General features: G+C 37.3%; 1 protein-coding gene across 2 annotated transcripts in view; it reads right to left on the bottom strand.

Annotated features, from left to right (window-relative positions):
- GUCY1A2 (guanylate cyclase 1 soluble subunit alpha 2) overlaps window positions 1–18,854 on the bottom strand; it is a 342,191-nt gene that overhangs the window by 105,338 nt on the left and 217,999 nt on the right. For both annotated transcript variants that reach the window (XM_036902731.2, XM_057490593.1), the window contains exon 5: window positions 16,950–17,435. In XM_036902731.2, coding sequence (XP_036758626.2) covers window positions 16,950–17,435 — 486 coding nt within the window. The remainder of the gene's footprint in view (window positions 1–16,949; window positions 17,436–18,854) is intronic.

The following is an 18,854-nucleotide window of genomic DNA, read 5'->3' on the forward strand; positions in this document are numbered from 1 at the left end:
GCTTCAGCCAATCTGTTTCATTTTTGGGGATACTGACTTTCATAAGGATCTTTTACTGGGTTGAAATTATTTTTTAACTTCTGCGTGAAGATCCTCTTTAACTTTCTGGGTCCAAAGAGAACAAGTCTTTATGAAGTCCAACATATATTCAAAAATAGCACAGGCTTGTTAAATGACTGAAAAAAGGAGATCTAGTTATATTCTTAACTCGAGGTTGTAATACAAATTGCAATTTGAAAATTCAGACTCATCCTCCAAACTATTATGTCAAAGGCCTCAAGTTCATAATAACAGTCTTTGGCTATTACCTCTTTTCACCCTCTGAACAGTCCTGTGACCTACCATTGTTTTCCTGTTCTCATCGAAAGTTGGCTGGTGATTGTCAAAGTTACTGGATACAGATCACCAATTTACATAAAACACATATATAAATGCTAGAACAATCTCCCCTAGTTCTTCATCTAATAATCAGTAATACTAGCTATCTGACACATGAATGGTTTCAACTATTGTTTTCTAAAATGCAAGCTTTTAACTGAATCAGAACCAAATTCGAATGACGTCTCTTCCACTTACTAAAATCATCTTCAAAAAGGACATAACTGCCCCACAGAGTTCTCCTGTAAAATAAGTAATACATCACCATTCAGGCATCTAGCAATGTGTCTGGAACAGAGTTTGTATATATCACAAAAGTGAATTCCATTCCTTTAGTTCCATTTTGCTTTAAGGAATTTCTAGAAGGACTTGGCACTTTTGAAATCACTGCTATTAAGTAGTAAACAGTGGAAGAATCATAGATAGCATTTCTGCTACATAATAGCATCAACTAAGGATTTGATGAAAAAGATAATAAAAACAATCCAGTTCAATAAGATTTGCAGATTGCACTGAGGCTATTCTATCAGACAAGTAAGAGGAAGCTGTCTTGTCTAAAAGATCATTTTCCATTTTAGTAAAGTCATCCAATGCCCAGGTATTATAAATCTTGATGAGAACAGAACTGACATATTCACATTCTAAAGCTTGCCAGAAATCTACTAAATGACCTCAGGGTTACAGAAATGATTATTTAATGGCAGTAATTCTTTATGAAGAAAAATTGATATTTTAAGTGAGTTTTTAAAAATAAACATATTGGAGTAGGTAATTAGCTAGTAAAACTTAAAATTGCAAAATGTACACAAACTAAAAGAAAGTTTCTCATATGGATCTAAAAAGGTCTTAGTGACAAGGGCAAATGTACAGTTTGAACTCAGAACTTAACTTCTTTATTTATTGATACACAAAAGAGAGATGTTGTGTAATAACATCAACATTATAAGGCTAGTGAAAAGTCTTTCATTTGCATCACGGGGTAACATTGATCCTTACAGATATAGGAAATTATAGCAATATGGGACTAATTAATATACTAAGAAAACTTGCTGGAGGCTTATACAATAAATTTCAGATTGTTTTTAGAACTGTTATACATTTCCTTAGTATCTTATTCCACCCAGGCTGCTATAACAAAATATCATAGGCAGGTAGTTTAAGAAAAAACAACACAGAATTTCTTACAGTTTTGGTGGCTGAGAAATCCAAGATCAAGGTGCCAGCAGATTCAGTTACTGGTGAGGGCTCCATTTGTGGCTTACAGACAACCGCCTGCTCCTTGGGTCCGCACATGGCAGAAAGAGAGTGCTCTGGTCTCTTCCTCTTCTCAGGAGGACACTGATCCCACCATGGGACCCTTTCCTCATAATGTCACCTAAACCTCCTTACCCTTCTAAAGGTCCCACCTTCAAACTTTATCACAATGGGGACTAGGGTTTTAACAATGAATTTTGGGAGGACACAAACATTTAGTTCATTGCACTTGGAATCACAAAAATCAAAAACCAGTCTCTTAGTTGCCACCACTCTTTAGAAAATTAAAAATCAAAAGGATAAAAACAACCCCAAAAGACATTGTTTGATAAATTCAGAAAGACACTTCATCAATTTTGATTTCTGCTTGACAATCCAGATTATTTTAGTCTTCTGTTTCAGAATTTGCCACAACACTGAAAGAAATTTTTAACATAGGAGGAAAATAATTCAGAATGTCATAATAGAATATTAAAAAAAGGAGAGGAGGGGCGGAAGATGGCGGCGTGAGTAGAGCAGTGGAAATCTCCTCCCAAAACAACATATATCTATGAAAATATAACAAAGACGACCCTTCCTAGAATAAAGACCAGAGGACACAGGACAATATCCAGACCACATCCACACCTGAGAAAACCCAGCAACTCGTGAAGGGGGTAAGATACAAGCCCCGGCCCGGCGGGAGCCGAGCGCCCATTCCCCCAACTCCCGGCCGGAGTAGAATAGGCAGAGCGGGAGGGAGATGGAGCACAGGGCTGCTGAACACCTAGCCCCAGCCATCCGGGCCAGAGTGCAGGGCCCTCAATACTAGGAAAACAGGGCAGCAAGAACAGTGAGCAGGCACTGGAGGCCGGGCGCCGGAGGACATAAGAAAAGCGCGCGACCATTTTTTTTTTTGCTTTTTTGCTGTTTTGTTTTGGCGAGCGATTTTGGAACTCTTAAAGGGATAGGGACCCCAATACCAGGGCAGGAAGACCGGTGAGCAGAGGCCTGAGGCTGGCACTGGAGAACAAAGAAAAATGAGCGACCACCTTTTTTTTTTTTTTTTTTTTTTTAAATTTTTTTTTTTAATTAAAAAAATTTTTTTTTTTTTGGTGCTCATTGTTTTGTTTTGGCAGGTGCTTTTTGGAAGTCTTAAAGGGGCAGGGCGGGACACTTAATCCAGAGGTAGGGAATCCAGGGATCTCTGGGCACCCTAACCCTTGGGCTGCAGGGAGCAGGGAGGCCCCTCACGGAGATAAATAGCCTCCCAGCCGCTCCTGCTCCAATGCGACTCCACCATTTTGGAGTAGCTGCCCGAGCCAGGCCACGCCCACAGCAACAGCGGAGATTAACTCCATAGCAGCCGGGCAGGAAGCAGAAGCCCTCTCTGCGTGCAGCTGCGCAGCACAAGCCACTAGAGGTCGCTGTTCTCCCAGGAGAGGAGGGCCACAAACCAACAAGAAGGGAAGTCCTTCCAGCCGTCACTCGTCCCAGCTCTGCAAACTATTCCTATCACCATGAAAAGGCAAAGCTACAGACAGACAAAGATCACAGAGACAACACCAGAGAAGGAGACAGACCTAACCAGTCTTCCTGAAAAAGAATTCAAAATAAGAATCATAAACATGCTGACAGAGATGCAGAGAAATACGCAAGAGAAATGGGATGAAGTCCGGAGGGAGATCACAGATGCCAGAAAGGAGTTCGCAGAAATGAAACAAACTCTGGAAGGGTTTATAAGCAGAATGGATAGAATGCAAGAGGCCATTGATGGAATTGAAATCAGAGAACAGGAACGCATAGAAGCTGACATAGAGAGAGATAAAAGGATCTCCAGGAATGAAACAATATTAAGAGAACTGTGTGACCAATCCAAAAGGAACAATATCCGTATTATAGGGGTCCCAGAAGAAGAAGAGAGAGGAAAAGAGATGGAAAGTATCTTAGAAGAAATAATTGCTGAAAACTTCCCCAAACTGGGGGAAGAAATAATTGAACAGACCACAGAAATACACAGACCCCCAACAGAAAGGATCCAAGAAGGAAAACACCAAGACACATAATAATTAAAATGGCAAAGATCAAGGACAAGGAAAGAGTGTTAAAGGCAGCTAGAGAGAAAAAGGTCACCTATAAAGGGAAACCCATCAGGCTAACATCAGATTTCTCAACAGAAACCCTACAGGCCAGAAGAGAATGGCATGATATATTTAATACAATGAAACAGAAGGGCCTTGAACCAAGGATACTGTATCCAGCACGACTATCATTCAAATATGACGGTGGGATTAAACAATTCCCAGACAAACAAAAGCTGAGGGAATTTGCTTTCCACAAACCACCTCTACAGAACATCTTACAGGGACTGCTCTAGATGGGAGCACTCATAGAAAGAGCACAGCACAAAACACCCAACATATGAAGAATCGAGGAGGAGGAACAAGAAGGGAGAGAAGAAAAGAATCTCCAGATAATGTATATAACAGCTCAATAAGCGAGCTAAGTTAGGCAGTAAGATACTAAAGAGGCTAACCTTGAACCTTTGGTAACCACGAATTTAAAGCCTGCAATGGCAATAAGTACATATCTTTCAATAGTCACCCTAAATGTTAATGGGTTGAATGCACCAATCAAAAGACACAGAGTAACAGAATGGATAAAAAAGCAAGACCCATCTATATGCTGCTTACAAGAAACTCACCTCAAACCCAAAGACATGTACAGACTAAAAGTCAAGGGATGGAAAAACATATTTCAGGCAAACAACAGCGAGAAGAAAGCAGGGGTTGCAGTACTAATATCAGACAATATAGACTTCAAAACAAAGAAAGTAACAAGAGATAAAGAAGGACACTACATAATGATAAAGGGCTCAGTCCAACAAGAGGATATAACCATTCTAAATATATATGCACCCAACACAGGAGCACCAGCATATGTAAACAAATACCAAAAGAACTAAAGGGGGAAATAGACTGCAATTCATTCATTCTAGGAGACTTCAACACACCACTCACCCCAAAGGATATATCCACCAGGCAGAAAATAAGTAAGGACACGGAAGCACTGAACAACACAGTAGAGCAGATGGACCTAATAGACAGCTATAGAACTCTACATCCAAAAGCAACAGGATATACATTCTTCTCAAGTTCACATGGAACATTCTCCAGAATAGACCACATACTAGGCCACAAAAAGAGCCTCAGAAAATTCCAAAAGATTGAAATCCTACCAACCAACTTTTCAGACCACAAAGGCATAAAACTAGAAATAAACTGTACAAAGAAAGCAAAGAGGCTCACAAACACGTGGAGGCTAAACAACACGCTCCTAAATAATCAATGGGTCAATGACCAAATCAAAATGGAGATCCAGCAATATATGGAAACAAATGACAACAACAACACTAAGCCCCAACTTCTGTGGGAGACAGCAAAAGCAGTCTTAAGAGGAAAGTATATAGCAATCCAAGCATATTTAAAAAAGGAAGAGCAATCCCAAATGAATGGTCTAATATCACAATTATTGAAATTGGAAAAAGAAGAACAGATGAGGCCTAAGGTCAGCAGAAGGAGGGACATAATAAAGATCAGAGAAGAAATAAATAAAATTGAGAAGAATAAAACAATAGCAAGAATCAATGAAACCAAGAGCTGGTTCTTCGAGAAAATAAACAAAATAGATAAGCCTCTAGCCAGACTTATTAAGAAGAAAAGAGAGTCAACACAAATCAACAGTATCAGAAACGAGAAAGGAAAAATCATGACGGACCCCACAGAAATACAAAGAATTATTAGAGAATACTATGAAAACCGATATGCTAACAAGCTGGGAAACCTAGGAGAAATGGACAACTTACTAGAAAAATACAACCTTCCAAGATTGACCCAGGAGGAAACAGAAAATCTAAACAGACCAATTACCAGCAATGAAATTGAAGCGGTAATCAAAAAACTACCAAAGAACAAAACCCCTGGGCCAGATGGATTTACCTCGGATTTTTATCAGACATACAGGGAAGACATAATACCCATTCTCCTTAAAGTTTTCCAAAAAATAGAGGAGGAGGGGATACTCCCAAACTCATTCTATGAAGCTAACATCACCCTAATACCAAAACCAGGCAGAGACCCCACCAAAAAAGAAAACTATAGACCAATATCCCTGATGAACGTAGATGCAAAAATACTCAACAAAATATTAGCAAACCGAATTCAAAAATACATCAAAAGGATCATACACCATGACCAAGTGGGATTCATCCCAGGGATGCAAGGATGGTACAACATTCGAAAGTCCATCAACATCATCCACCACATCAACAAAAAGAAACACAAAAACCACATGATCATCTCCATAGATGCTGAAAAAGCATTTGACAAAGTTCAACATCCATTCATGATAAAAACTCTCAGCAAAATGGGAATAGAGGGCAATTACCTCAACATAATAAAGGCCATCTATGATAAACCCACAGCCAACATTATATTGAACAGCGAGAAGCTGAAAGCATTTCCTCTGAGATCGGGAACAAGACAGGAATGCCCACTCTCTCCACTTTTATTTAACATAGTACTGGAGGTCCTAGCCACGGCAATCAGACAAAACAAAGAAATACAAGGAATCCAGATTGGTAAAGAATAAGTTAAACTGTCACTATTTGCAGATGACATGATACTGTACATAAAAAACCCTTAAGACTCCACCCCAAAACTACTAGAACTGATATCGGAATACAGCAAAGTTGCCGGATACAAAATAAACACACAGAAATCTGTGGCTTTCCTATATACTAACAATGAACCAACAGAAAGAGAAATCAGGAAAACAACTCCATTCACAATTGCATCAAAAAGAATAAAATACCTAGGAATAAACCTAACCAAAGAAGTGAAAGACTTATACTCTGAAAACTACAAGTCACTCTTAAGAGAAATTAAACGGGACACTAACAGATGGAAACTCATCCCATGCTCGTGGCTAGGAAGAATTAATATCGTCAAAATGGCCATTCTGCCCAAAGCAATATACAGATTTGTTGCAATCCCTATGAAACTACCAGCAACATTCTTCAATGAACTGGAACAAATAATTCAAAAATTCATATGGAAATACCAAAGACCCCGAATAGCCAAAGCAATCTTGAGAAAGAAGAATAAAGTAGGGGGGATCTCACTCCCCAACTTCAAGCTCTACTATAAAGCCATAGTAATCAAGACAATTTGGTACTGGCACAAGAGCAGAGCCACAGACCAGTGGAACAGACTAGACAATCCAGACATTAACCCAGACATATATGGTCAATTAATATTTGATAAAGGAGCCATGGACATACAATGGCGAAATGACAGTCTCTTCAACAGGTGGTGCTGGCAAAACTGGACAGCTACATGTAGGAGAATGAAACTGGACCATTGTCTAACCCCATATACAAAAGTAAACTCAAAATGGATCAAAGACCTGAATGTAAGCCATGAAACCATTAAACTCTTGGAAGTAAACATAGGCAAAAACCTCTTAGACATAAACATGAGTGACCTCTTCTTGAACATATCGCCCCGGGCAAGGAAAACAACAGCACAAATGAGTAAGTGGGACTATATTAAGCTGAAAAGCTTCTGTACAGCAAAAGACACCATCAATAGAACAAAAAGGATCCCTACAGTATGGGAGAATATATTTGAAAATGACACATCCGATAAAGGCTTGACGTCCAGAATATATAAAGAGCTCACGCCTCAACAAACAAAAAACAAATAACCCAATTAAAAAATGGGCAGGGGAACTGAACAGACAGTTCTCCAAAAAAGAAATACAGATGACCAACAGACACATGAAAAGATGCTCCACATCGCTAATTATCAGAGAAATGCAAATTAAAACTACAATGAGGTATCACCTCACACCAGTAAGGATGGCTGCCATCCAAAAGACAAACAACAACAAATGTTGGCGAGGCTGTGGAGAAAGGGGAACCCTCCTACACTGCTGGTGGGAATGTAAGTTAGTTCAACCATTGTGGAAAGCAGTATGGAGGTACATCAAAATGCTCAAAACAGACTTACCATTTGACCCAGGAATTCCACTCCTAGGAATTTACCCTAAGAATGCAGCAATCAAGTATGAGAAAGATCAGTGCACCCCTATGTTTATCGCAGCACTATTTACAATAGCCAAGAATTGGAAGCAACCTAAATGTCCATCGATAGATGAATGGATAAAGAAGATGTGGTACATATACACAATGGAATACTACTCAGCCATAACAAAAGGGCAAATCCAATCATTTGCAGCAACATGGATGGAGCTGGAGGGTATTATGCTCAGTGAAACAAGCCAAGCGGAGAAAGAGAAATACCAAATGATTTCACTTATCTGTGGAATATAAGAACAAAGGAAAAACTGAAGGAACAAAACAGCACCAGAGTCACAGAACTCAAGAATGGACTAACAGGTACCAAAGAGAAAGGGACTGGGGAGGATGGGTGGGTAGGGAGGGATAAGGGGGGGAGAAGTAGGGGGGTATTAAGATTAACATGCATGGGGGGGTAGGAGAAAAGGGAGGGCTGTACAACACAGAGAAGGCAAGTAGTGATTCTACAACATTTTGCTATGCTGATGGACAGTGACTGTAAAGGGGTTTATAGGGGAGACCTGGTATAGGGGAGAGCCTAGTAAACATAATATTCGTCATGTAAGTGTAGATTAGTGATACCAAAAACAAAGCAAAAAAAAAAAAAAAAAGGGCAGTTCCTGTGTGGTAACCTCCAACGAGTTCTACACAAGGGTATAAAGGGCATATAAAAGTATAGGCAAAGGGTCTGTTTGCGTTTATACAGAAGATCAAAGCCTAATTGGGCTACCCCGAAGATGAACTAAGATATGATATGAAAGAGAACTTCCAACATCAGCACTCTCTGGAAGACTCATGCCAGAAGATGGTCATCAAAAAACCCCAACAAAGATCCACGCACTGCTACAGCTGTAGATGCACTCATCCCACCAGCTCCTGGACTTGCCATGGGAATGAAGGAGATATCTAAGCTGGCCTGTGCATACAGTAAAACAACAAATTTGACTGGATCTATACTGTTGGAACTCAACCAAGAATTAGGAGAAGTGCAAATTGTAGCACTCCAAAATCTTACAACTACAGACTATTTACTGTTAAAAGAACATAAGGGAAGTGAACATTCCCCAGGAATGGGTTGTTTTAATTTGTCTGATTTCTCTCAGACTGTTCAAGTTCAGTTGGACAATATCCACCATATCATAGATAAGTTTTCACAAATGCCTAAGGTGCCTAACTGGTTTTCTTGGTTTCACTGGAGATGGCTGGTAATTACAGATATGCTTTGGTTATGTAACTATACTCCTATTATGTTAATATGTGTGCGCAATTTAAGTAGTAGCTTAAAACCTATACATGCTGAAGTTACTCTACAAGAAGATATGTCAAAGAAATAATCAATCTTCCCATATTTTCTTCCGCCTGCTACTTCTATAGCTTTTCTTCTTCCTTCCTAATTACAACCCTTAAATAGAATTCGTGCCTCATATCAAATTTACCGAGTATCATAATTCTTCCAAGTAGTAAAGATACCTCAAGACAAATGCTGGGCATAGAAGCTACAGGGCATAAATATGCAAAGAAATAAAAAGCTAACCATTTCAAACAATAAGGCTTCTCTCTCACTTACCAACTTTACATTTCCCTGTATGGCCCCGGAAGATGACTGGTTAGCCAGAGACGGGTAAGATTCCTCAAGGGAGGAACAACCTAAGACAGGCACAGTCGCAGGGGGGTCATCAGGTGAGAAATTGGGGATCAACAGAGGTGAGGCTTAGAACCTCATCCCCCCGTTCTGAGAGAAATCTTCTGCATACGTGGATGTTTTATTGCCCTTGTCTAGCTTGGATTAACACATAGTCTACAGGCACACACCTGATCATCTACATTTGCTCTCTTACAACACTAAACTATGTTTTCTACCTTTATCTTGTATCTACCTACCACTTCAGCATTTTATTAAAAATAATAATAATAAAGAGAGAAATGTGGTATCCACATATAAATCAAGTATAAAAATCAAATGAGTATTCATATTTGAACTGACTGTTTATAGTTCATAATGCATGAGCAAAACCGAAAGTTTCTGTGATGACTGCCCTTGTACTGTTCACTATGTAACTTATTCATTATGTAAGAATTTGTTCTCCATGTAAGAACTTGTTTGTTATGCCTCAGAAGTTTGGAGACTGACGAAAATTAGGCTTGGGGTGGATTAATGATTGTGCATTGAGCATTGACTCCCCTATACAGAATTTTATTGTCGTTAACAACCATTTGATCAATAAATATGAGAGATGCCCTCACAAAAAAAAAAAAAAAAAGGACAGACTTCCAATGGTAAAATAAATAAGTAACCGGTATGTAATGTATAGCATAAGGAATATAGTCAAGATATTGTAACAGCTTGGTAGGGTGATAGCTGGAACCTAGAATTATGTATATAAATGTTTTATCACTGTGTTGTACACTTGAAACTAATGTAATGTAATACTGTGCGTCAACTACCCTTCAATAAAAAATAATTATCTAAAAAAAAAAAAAGAATATTAAAAAAAGTGTTTTAGGTTCAATTTCACAGTATTGGGCATAGACATTGCACAAGTCAGTATTATTTAAAGAAACACTGTCACCTTCATAAATTCCATACTGTAACTCAGACTACTCAGATAAAAATGCTAGATGACCCATATTTAAAAAAGAGAATCCTTGGAGACCCAGTCAAGATGGTACAAATAAAGCATTTCAGGAAACCATTTCTCTAGCCCCTATTTTACCTCTCTCCTGCCCTTCCTTCTTATTTTTTCTCTGACAACAATGTAATTCTAATAACCTGAGGAATTGAACCCAAGCAAATAAGCTTGGTTTTGTCTATTTCTAATAAGCACTGGCTATACATGTACACACAAATGCACATACAAGCATATGTGTATAAAACACACCCATTCACCATATACAACCAGTAACACCTATATCAGAAAGACAGCTAATGTTTGTATTTACTACCATGGACCAATAAACAGTTTACAGGTATTTTATTTAAAAGCTCATGAAATACAACTATGAGGTAGATAAAATTAGTCTTTTTATTTATAGACAGTGAAACTGAGGAAGAGAAGTTAAATAAATAGGTAGTTAAAGGTGGAAAGAGGAAAATTCCAAGTAGCATACTTAAGGTGGTACACTTAACTCAGCAGCTTAGCTGAGTGGAATGAGAGGAACATGGAAAATAATTCATTCTTCTCCTTGTTTCTACCTTATCTCCAGTCCAAGGCCAAAATATAAATTAGGCAAAACCCTCATCAGGTAATTTTTAGGGCATTATGGTATTTTGAAACTGACAGTATAATCCCCACAGTAAAAAAGAACACAGTGCTTATCTGTGACTTTCATCTTACCTTTTAAAGCATATAAATTATTTCTTTCCTACTCATTAAAGGTGTGCTAAAAATATATAACTAATTTCCATAACATTCTGTAGGCCTCTATGGGAGTTATGCCCTGTTATCAAGTGAGTGAGTCAAAAATGTTTACTCCATGAGTGAGTGAATTAATTGAATTATTTTTTACATCAGAAATTCCTCTTTTCTACACTTAAAAGAAGACACTGATACTTCATTTCCAATAAAATAACAGCAAAAGTAAATGACATTGATGTTGCTGGAAACCATTAAAAAGAACTATTATGAATTTTCAGTAGCTCTTAAAAAAGAACTATTATAAATTTTCAGTAGCTCTTAATTTCAAAAGTGTCTGCACTGATCATTAAGCAGGAAATATGCACTTATTGGGAAAAAATGAACCACTCACTCTTTACTAAATGAACCTGGTATTTAGTGCTGGGGAATGTAGTAAAATGATATATAAATATTTATAAAATTCCAACAATAACCTAAGCACATAAGTACTTTAAAAGGCTATTTTGTCACACAAAAAAAAAAAACAAGAGGAAAGGAAGCATTCATTGTTTTCTGCAAAATCCAGTTCACACTAGAATGATATCCTTGAGATTCTGCTTCATTTCCTGAAGCCTGGCCAAAGGTCCAGCAACAACAGCCAGCTCTGTAGCTCCATTTGTCAAATGTCAAAATTATCAACAACAGAGTTCTGTAGCCTGGTACCTTTACATGAGAATTATCTGCTTTCAGCTCTTACCAAAGAGGTTAAAGATGGGAATTCAAGTCTGACATGGCTCTTTATACAATTTACAAACTACTAGCACAGGAGAGCAGAACTAGGCAGTTTTTACCAAGACGTCTGAATCTTAAAGGCTTGCCTGACTCTCAGTTTCTCTGAGATATTAACATGCCCACTCAAAGAACTCTGATTGCCTTATATGTAAACCTTTCTATCATGTTTACAGGTTATCACTGTTTACTTCTGCATTCTGTATTTATTTTTTAAATGCACAGAATTTTTCCCACAAAATATTAAGGAGTTATAGTTAATAGGAATCTATAGTTAATAGGAAACTAAGCACAACCATCTACTGATATAAATTAAGTGAAATGATCTTTTCTAGCCCCTATTATTGGTATTGTATTCATATTTGGAGGTTATAAGTCAACACAGTGACATAGGTCTTCAGAGATTCTAAGAAAGGTCCAAGGTATTTATCAATTTTCAAACTGTATTAATGCCAAGAGTGTTCCCAAACATACTCTTCATTTTCCAGAATGGGTAGAGCTAGCCCGCTAACTATAGCATCTCTGTGGCTCTGATTCCTGTGTTAGCATTTAAAAACTCAGTGGCCATCTCTATATCCTTTGACGAGGCTGCACTATTTGGTTACCCTTGACTCTATAGAAGGCGTGCTGTGCATCCTCTGGTGTTTAGTCTGGTCCTAGCCAGGAATGAGACTCTGGTTCTGCTCCAGGTTTGTCCTGATGCCCATCTTCAAGCTTGCTGCTTGGACACACTGCCTGGTTTCCAGATCCTGTAATCCAGTCCCCTTTGCCCACTCCCAAGGTCTTGTGCCTTCTGAGAGTGAGTCTGGATTTCTGTTCCTTCCTACTTTGTTCCACCCAGTTTTTCCACCTCAACTTAGAATACTTGCATTCTCATGCCAGTATGAACTTTGTGTTCGTTTGTTTTTTCTCAGATTCAAACATGAGATTCTCTGATCTAACAGAATCTGCTACTGCCATTTCCGGGCTGCTCCACCTTGTCTTTCTACCCCTTCTCCCCAACCCAAACCTGACACTGATACTCACTGTTTGACTCCATTGATATTTGCAAGCCAAGTCTGAGGTTTGCAGTGGAAATACCCTCTACCCCCACCCCAATAAAGGAAAGTATTTTATTACCAACAGTTTAGATTTGACTGGACAAAATGATTTAAAAAGAAACAGATCAACTTTTACTCAGTTTCATTATCTTCAAATTATATTTGTTACTGCCTACACTTGGGATCATTGATCTCACTCTTCCCTTCTTGGTATGCTAATTTCTCCATACAAAGAATTAAGGGAAAAGATGCTAGCTGGTTTCTGATAAAAAGGGGGAATGGCAGATGGGGTAGTTCCCAACTTTTAAAGATGCAGCTTCTCAGAACTCTGAACTATTTGCTACTGTAAAAGATAGGGGTGGACAGTGGCAATAGAGTTTTTTTCGTGACTTGACAATATAACTGTAGTTATTGATGATGTAACAGTTTTGAAACAGTTTTCACTTTTTGTTTCTTATTATTTGATCTTTGTCTAGACAACAGCCTACATTTGTGGAAACACTATAGGCTTAAGAATCAGAGAAGCCTTGGTTCAAATTCTGACTTATGAGCTATATTATCTGCATTATTAACCTTTCTAAAACTCAGTTTCTTTATCTGAAAAGAGATAATGGAACAACTACATGTTAGTCATGGGAGATTAAAATAGATCATATTTTATTCTTTTCTAATAATCATGGAGTCCAGTACAGTTGCATCCATCACCAAACACAGAAAATAATCCATAATACATACTCCCATAAGTCCACATTCACCTGTTTAGAAATAATAATGGTGGCAAACATGTACATTTCCTACTCTATACCCGGTGCTGTTTTAAGTACTTTGCATATATCAGCTCATTGAAATACAATATGATACATCTTTTACTTTAAGTTGACAGGTTACAGAATTGGAGAAAAGTGAAGTTAAGAAGGTGGTTAAAGGTGAGACGATGAGGCCCCTAAACAGTACATGTAAGACAGCACTAAGATTCCGCAGCCTGGTTTGACAGAATGAGAAGAGCACAGAGAAGCTCTCACCCTCCTCCTTGCTTCTCCCTTACTTCTAACTAAAGGGTTTGCCAGAGGCAAAAATATGAAAGTGGGCAAAACCCATGTTAGCTTGCTTCAGTATCCAATGCCATCATCATCCTATATGCCCTTGATTGAAAAAGTTATTAGTTCTTTATTTTGTTCATTCTCTATGTCCTGTGAAACCTGAGGAGCAAATTATTATATTGTATATTATTTCTGCTGACTTTTGACTAAATATTTGCTTTTATAATTATAGTTGGGTTGAATTATAATTTATGCTTCCTTCAATTTACTTATTCTTAATTAGTATTTATACCTGTAACATCTTGGCAACCAAGCATTGTAAAGGCTTTAATTTTCTCCATGTTTGAAATATGCACAGTAAAATCTATAGTTTCTTCCTAAGCCTCCTACCTTAGAGAAGTTCTGATTATTTTTGCAGAACCTTCTTATTATGGTCTAATTTAGCTGAACTCTATCACTGGAATTATAATTCATTACTGCATCATCTTTCAATGATAGGAAAGCATGGGATAATAAGACGACCAAGAAAGGGATGACCGTACATTTAAAAGTGGAGTCTTACTGTGTAGTGGATGACTTTGGATGTCCCTGAGGGGCACTCTATCAGGCTCTTTTGTTCTGGCATTCAGCTGTACCTGGTTTTCTTTCACATTTCTAACATAAGAAAAAAGTAGGCTATACCATATTTTTCTCTGAGGTATGATTATTCTACAAAAACACTACACATACTTGAATTCCAGCAAAATTCTTTTTAATTTTAAAATCAGCAGACATATGGCCCTTAAAATTTTTCTATTACCTTTGTTTTTTTTTTTTCAATAGCAATTCAAAATGTATGAGATAGTTCATGGTATAAAACAGCACTGTGTAAATTTTCCAGAAAATAAGCTGGAATCATTATGATAATTAGAAATCTTAAATCAGGCAGGTCATACAGAGGATTTCTCATTTATATTCCTCCTAATGTAGTTCTCATAATGTACTTCGTTTTATCCTGTACAAGTATTTTTGTTATATCTTCCCCTCTCTCTGGCCATACCATCATTGCTCTGGCTTCAGTACATGACATGTTTCCTAGTCTGGGTCCACAGACTCAATCCCTAGAACTCCAAGAAAATATCAAAGCTGCCCTATACACTTACCCAAGGTACATACATATATATTAGCATCAATATATGCCATGTCAGAAACACCTGGCCCTGGAATTCATTGCTAAAACTTAAGAAGCAAGTTCAAGAGAATTTGTGAACCTGTATTTTTCAATAAATACATGAATGATGGAAAGCACAATCTTGAGTGTTAGAGAAAGAATAAATCCATTTTGTAAGTTAAAAATTGCTGACCAACTATCACTATTGGAACTGTCCATGGTTGAATAATGTACAGGAAAATTTGAGGATCATATGAGATATTCCCATAGACTTTCTTTTTCTGTGACGTGCCCTAGCTTGTCTCAAGGGAAGAGAAAGTTGATGTCTGTGAAATCTAATTATATTTTGAAATTGTGAACTGTTTTGGTACCCTCAGAAGACATCACGTTTCTTTTTCTTGAATGCTAAATGATATTTATACTTAAATCGGAGATTCCCATGTTTTTCCAAAGGAGAATATATTTATCTATTTATTACTCTCATTTAGCTGAATGAACTTAGGGCCAATATAACATGAGAAGGCTTAGAGAGAGGTGATTGGTGGTTGGAGAGATTAGTATAATATTGCCCTAAGCCTGGAGGAAAGAAAGTGCTGGCAAATTCAAGCTGATCTGTTCTATCTTCCAGAAATAACTGGGTATAACAGTGACACTGCAGAATCATTGTAGTGTCTCTCTGGTTTAGGATCAGACTTTGATCCTACCTCGAGGTACCTTTCTTTGGCAACCTCTACCTTGAATTATATAACAATAATTATAAAGAAGTTAAAGATAATTTGTAAGAGCTCTTATTTTGTATAACAAGGCAAATCCCTCATATATACTACACACTGAAAGTTTACCCCTCAGAAGAGACTCCTAAAAATATTTAACACTGGCTACCTATTATACATAATGAAACTAAAGAACATCTTTCTCTAAAGGAGAAAAGAGATACACCTTAATGAAAACACCTTCTGGATAATATGAAACTACAATCTGAAACAGGTTCTTATGTGCAGATCATACTATAAAAAGAAAGGAGTCTAGATGGATTAGTAAAGAGGAAAATAAAACCTACAGTTTTCTACTGTTTATTTACCCTAAAAGTACTTGCTGTCCTTCATATAAAAAACCAGGCACCCTGACATTGTGAAATTCTATTTAAGTTACAATTATTCAGTAAGTAGGTATGAGGCTCAGACATTCAAGATATTGCTATGATTTTAATAAGAAATTAATAAGGAGTTCACCAAATCAGACCAATGGTGATGACATCAATTTCTAAAGTCTTCCATTATTTAAGTTGGAAAATTAAGGTGCTTCCACTAAACACCATTGGTCATCTGGCCAATAGCTAAAATATTTACACGTATCCTTTCAGAATTAGAGAGGCCTCATTTAGTTGACAATACAGTGCAGATTACTGACTAACCATGATTTAACTCATGAGGCAGTGCATATTTTAACATAACTTATTCTTTTTAACTGTCAACATAAGAGTCTTAATTTATATTGGAACTCCATTCTCTAGAAAGACTGTGTAGTTTAAAGTTGCCTAGAATTCAGCAAGTTTAATTTTTTAATAATAATAAACTTAGAAGGCTAGCTCTACAGTTTTTCTTTACTAAGTAATATCATGATTCATAATTACCTATAGTATGTCAATACTTAAATGGACTCACAATGAAAGTTTACTTATGATGGAGAAATGTTTGTATTCTATATAAAAATCTCTAAATTAAAGAGATGTCCATCATTTACTATTGAGTTTAAGTTAAAAAGAGTATTGTATCCTTGCAATTTAATTAAGATCACAATTTACTATTAAAAAGTATTTACATATAAGAAACTAATCCCCATTACCTTATAAATATCCAAGAATCCACACTGGTGGTCAAATCTGGTGTACAGTTCATTCAGCATGCTGATCACCTGCATGGGGGTGCACTGGGCACAGATGGCCGTGAAGCCAACGATGTCCGAAAAGAGCATGGTGACATCATCAAACTTTCTGGCCTGCACTTGCTGCCCTTGCCATAACTGCTGGGCTACATCGCCAGGGAAAATGGAATATAGAAGATCCACTGTTTTCTTCTTCTCTTCTTCCAGGGCCTGGTGAGTTCTTTCTAAAGTTGCCTTTAATTTATCCATCCGCTTCTTCAAGCCATCCTGAGCCTTTGCCTGTTCGCCAACCAAAATGACATCTCGGGTGGCATCGTGGATAGGTATGTCAGAGAGATGCAGCCCTCGGCCCATGAGTTCATCCAGCTTGTCCACACATGGAGAGCCCAAGAATAAGATGGAATTTGATTCTGGGACATGAATCATCTGTCCCTTGATTTCCATCACCTGCAAAATTAACATGGAATTTAAATCACTGCTCTTCACATAGCAGGTACACTAAAAGTAATTTATTATTGATGAAAAGGAGGAACAAGAAACGAACTATTAGCTAGACTGACTTTCTGCATACATATAAGCAACTTTAAATAAGATTTATCACCAGTGTAATTTCATGGTTCTGAACAGAAACATTTCTTTGTCTTCCACTTGGCCACTTTCTAAAGACAATGATGAAATGGAAGGTGGGATCATTGAGAAATGAAACAGGAAAACATTTTTTATTTAGAATCAAATTATACCCAAACAGGTTCATGAGTCAGTTTTAAAACTTTCACTCTGTTTAATAATAATAGATTATGATAAATCCATCAGTCAAAATATTTACATTTAGTTGTCATTAAAGTAACACTGATAAAATAAGTCCAAGTGATTAAAATGAATTTAAATAATTGTTTGGCCTTAGGTAAGTCATTTTCAACCAGTTGTAAATACAGTAGTGCACTGACTAGATTAGTACACAATTCACTTGGCCTTAAAAATAAAAATTTAACTAGATATGATTAAGCCAGTATTACTAGAAAAAAACTGGCACTCAATGAGCATATTCACTATAAGCCAAAAATAAATTCTCCAAATCAGCATACCAACTAAAGGAATTCAATTAATAAGATAACAAATGTGTGAACAGAGTGATTTAAACCTATCCCTCCTTTCTGTACTCTTTGACTGGAGAATTTGAGGAATTAATGCTTAATAGAAAACGTAGTGCACACAGGTTTACCCTTTCTTAAATTGGTGCCCTAAGAAACACCCAGAGGGAAGAAGCACCTGTAGGGAAGAAAGGTGGACTTGGGATACAGCTATCCAAATATAGGTATTTGGCTTATAATAAGGTCTCTCAGAACACCAGGAGAGGAAAATGGTTGTAATTACCTAGAAAGGACAGCCTAAGAGTTGACTAACCAACAGTGTGTATCAATTTCATCTTTGTCACTTTCCATTACCACGTGGAATGGAGTCCACAGAAGGAAATAAAACTGAATCCTTGACTGATGCTCTAATTTTAATGAAATGAAATGTTACTTTATCTTATGTAAACTTTCTGGTAGTGTTCACTGTTTCCCCCTTTTATACATAATACTCTCATTTGTTCATTGACATACTTTTTGTTTCTATTTACTAGTACTGCTCTGAGTGATAACAGAAAAAAATTAAAGTTCCCCTTTTCAAAGATATTACAGTGGTGGTGGTGTGTGCAGTCAGTATAGCTCGAGAATAGACTGAAGAAGACAGTTTCAATTCCCTCCTTCAAGGGGGCCTCTCAAAAGGTTGCAGGCTATGGTTTGAGTACAAAGAACTGTTCTGAAAAGTATTTCCAGATTGTTTTGCATATGCCTGATATGCTTTTTTGGAGAGGGGTGTTGT

This window comes from Manis pentadactyla, chromosome 13, assembly GCF_030020395.1.
Source record: "Manis pentadactyla isolate mManPen7 chromosome 13, mManPen7.hap1, whole genome shotgun sequence".
Taxonomy (NCBI): domain Eukaryota; kingdom Metazoa; phylum Chordata; class Mammalia; order Pholidota; family Manidae; genus Manis; species Manis pentadactyla.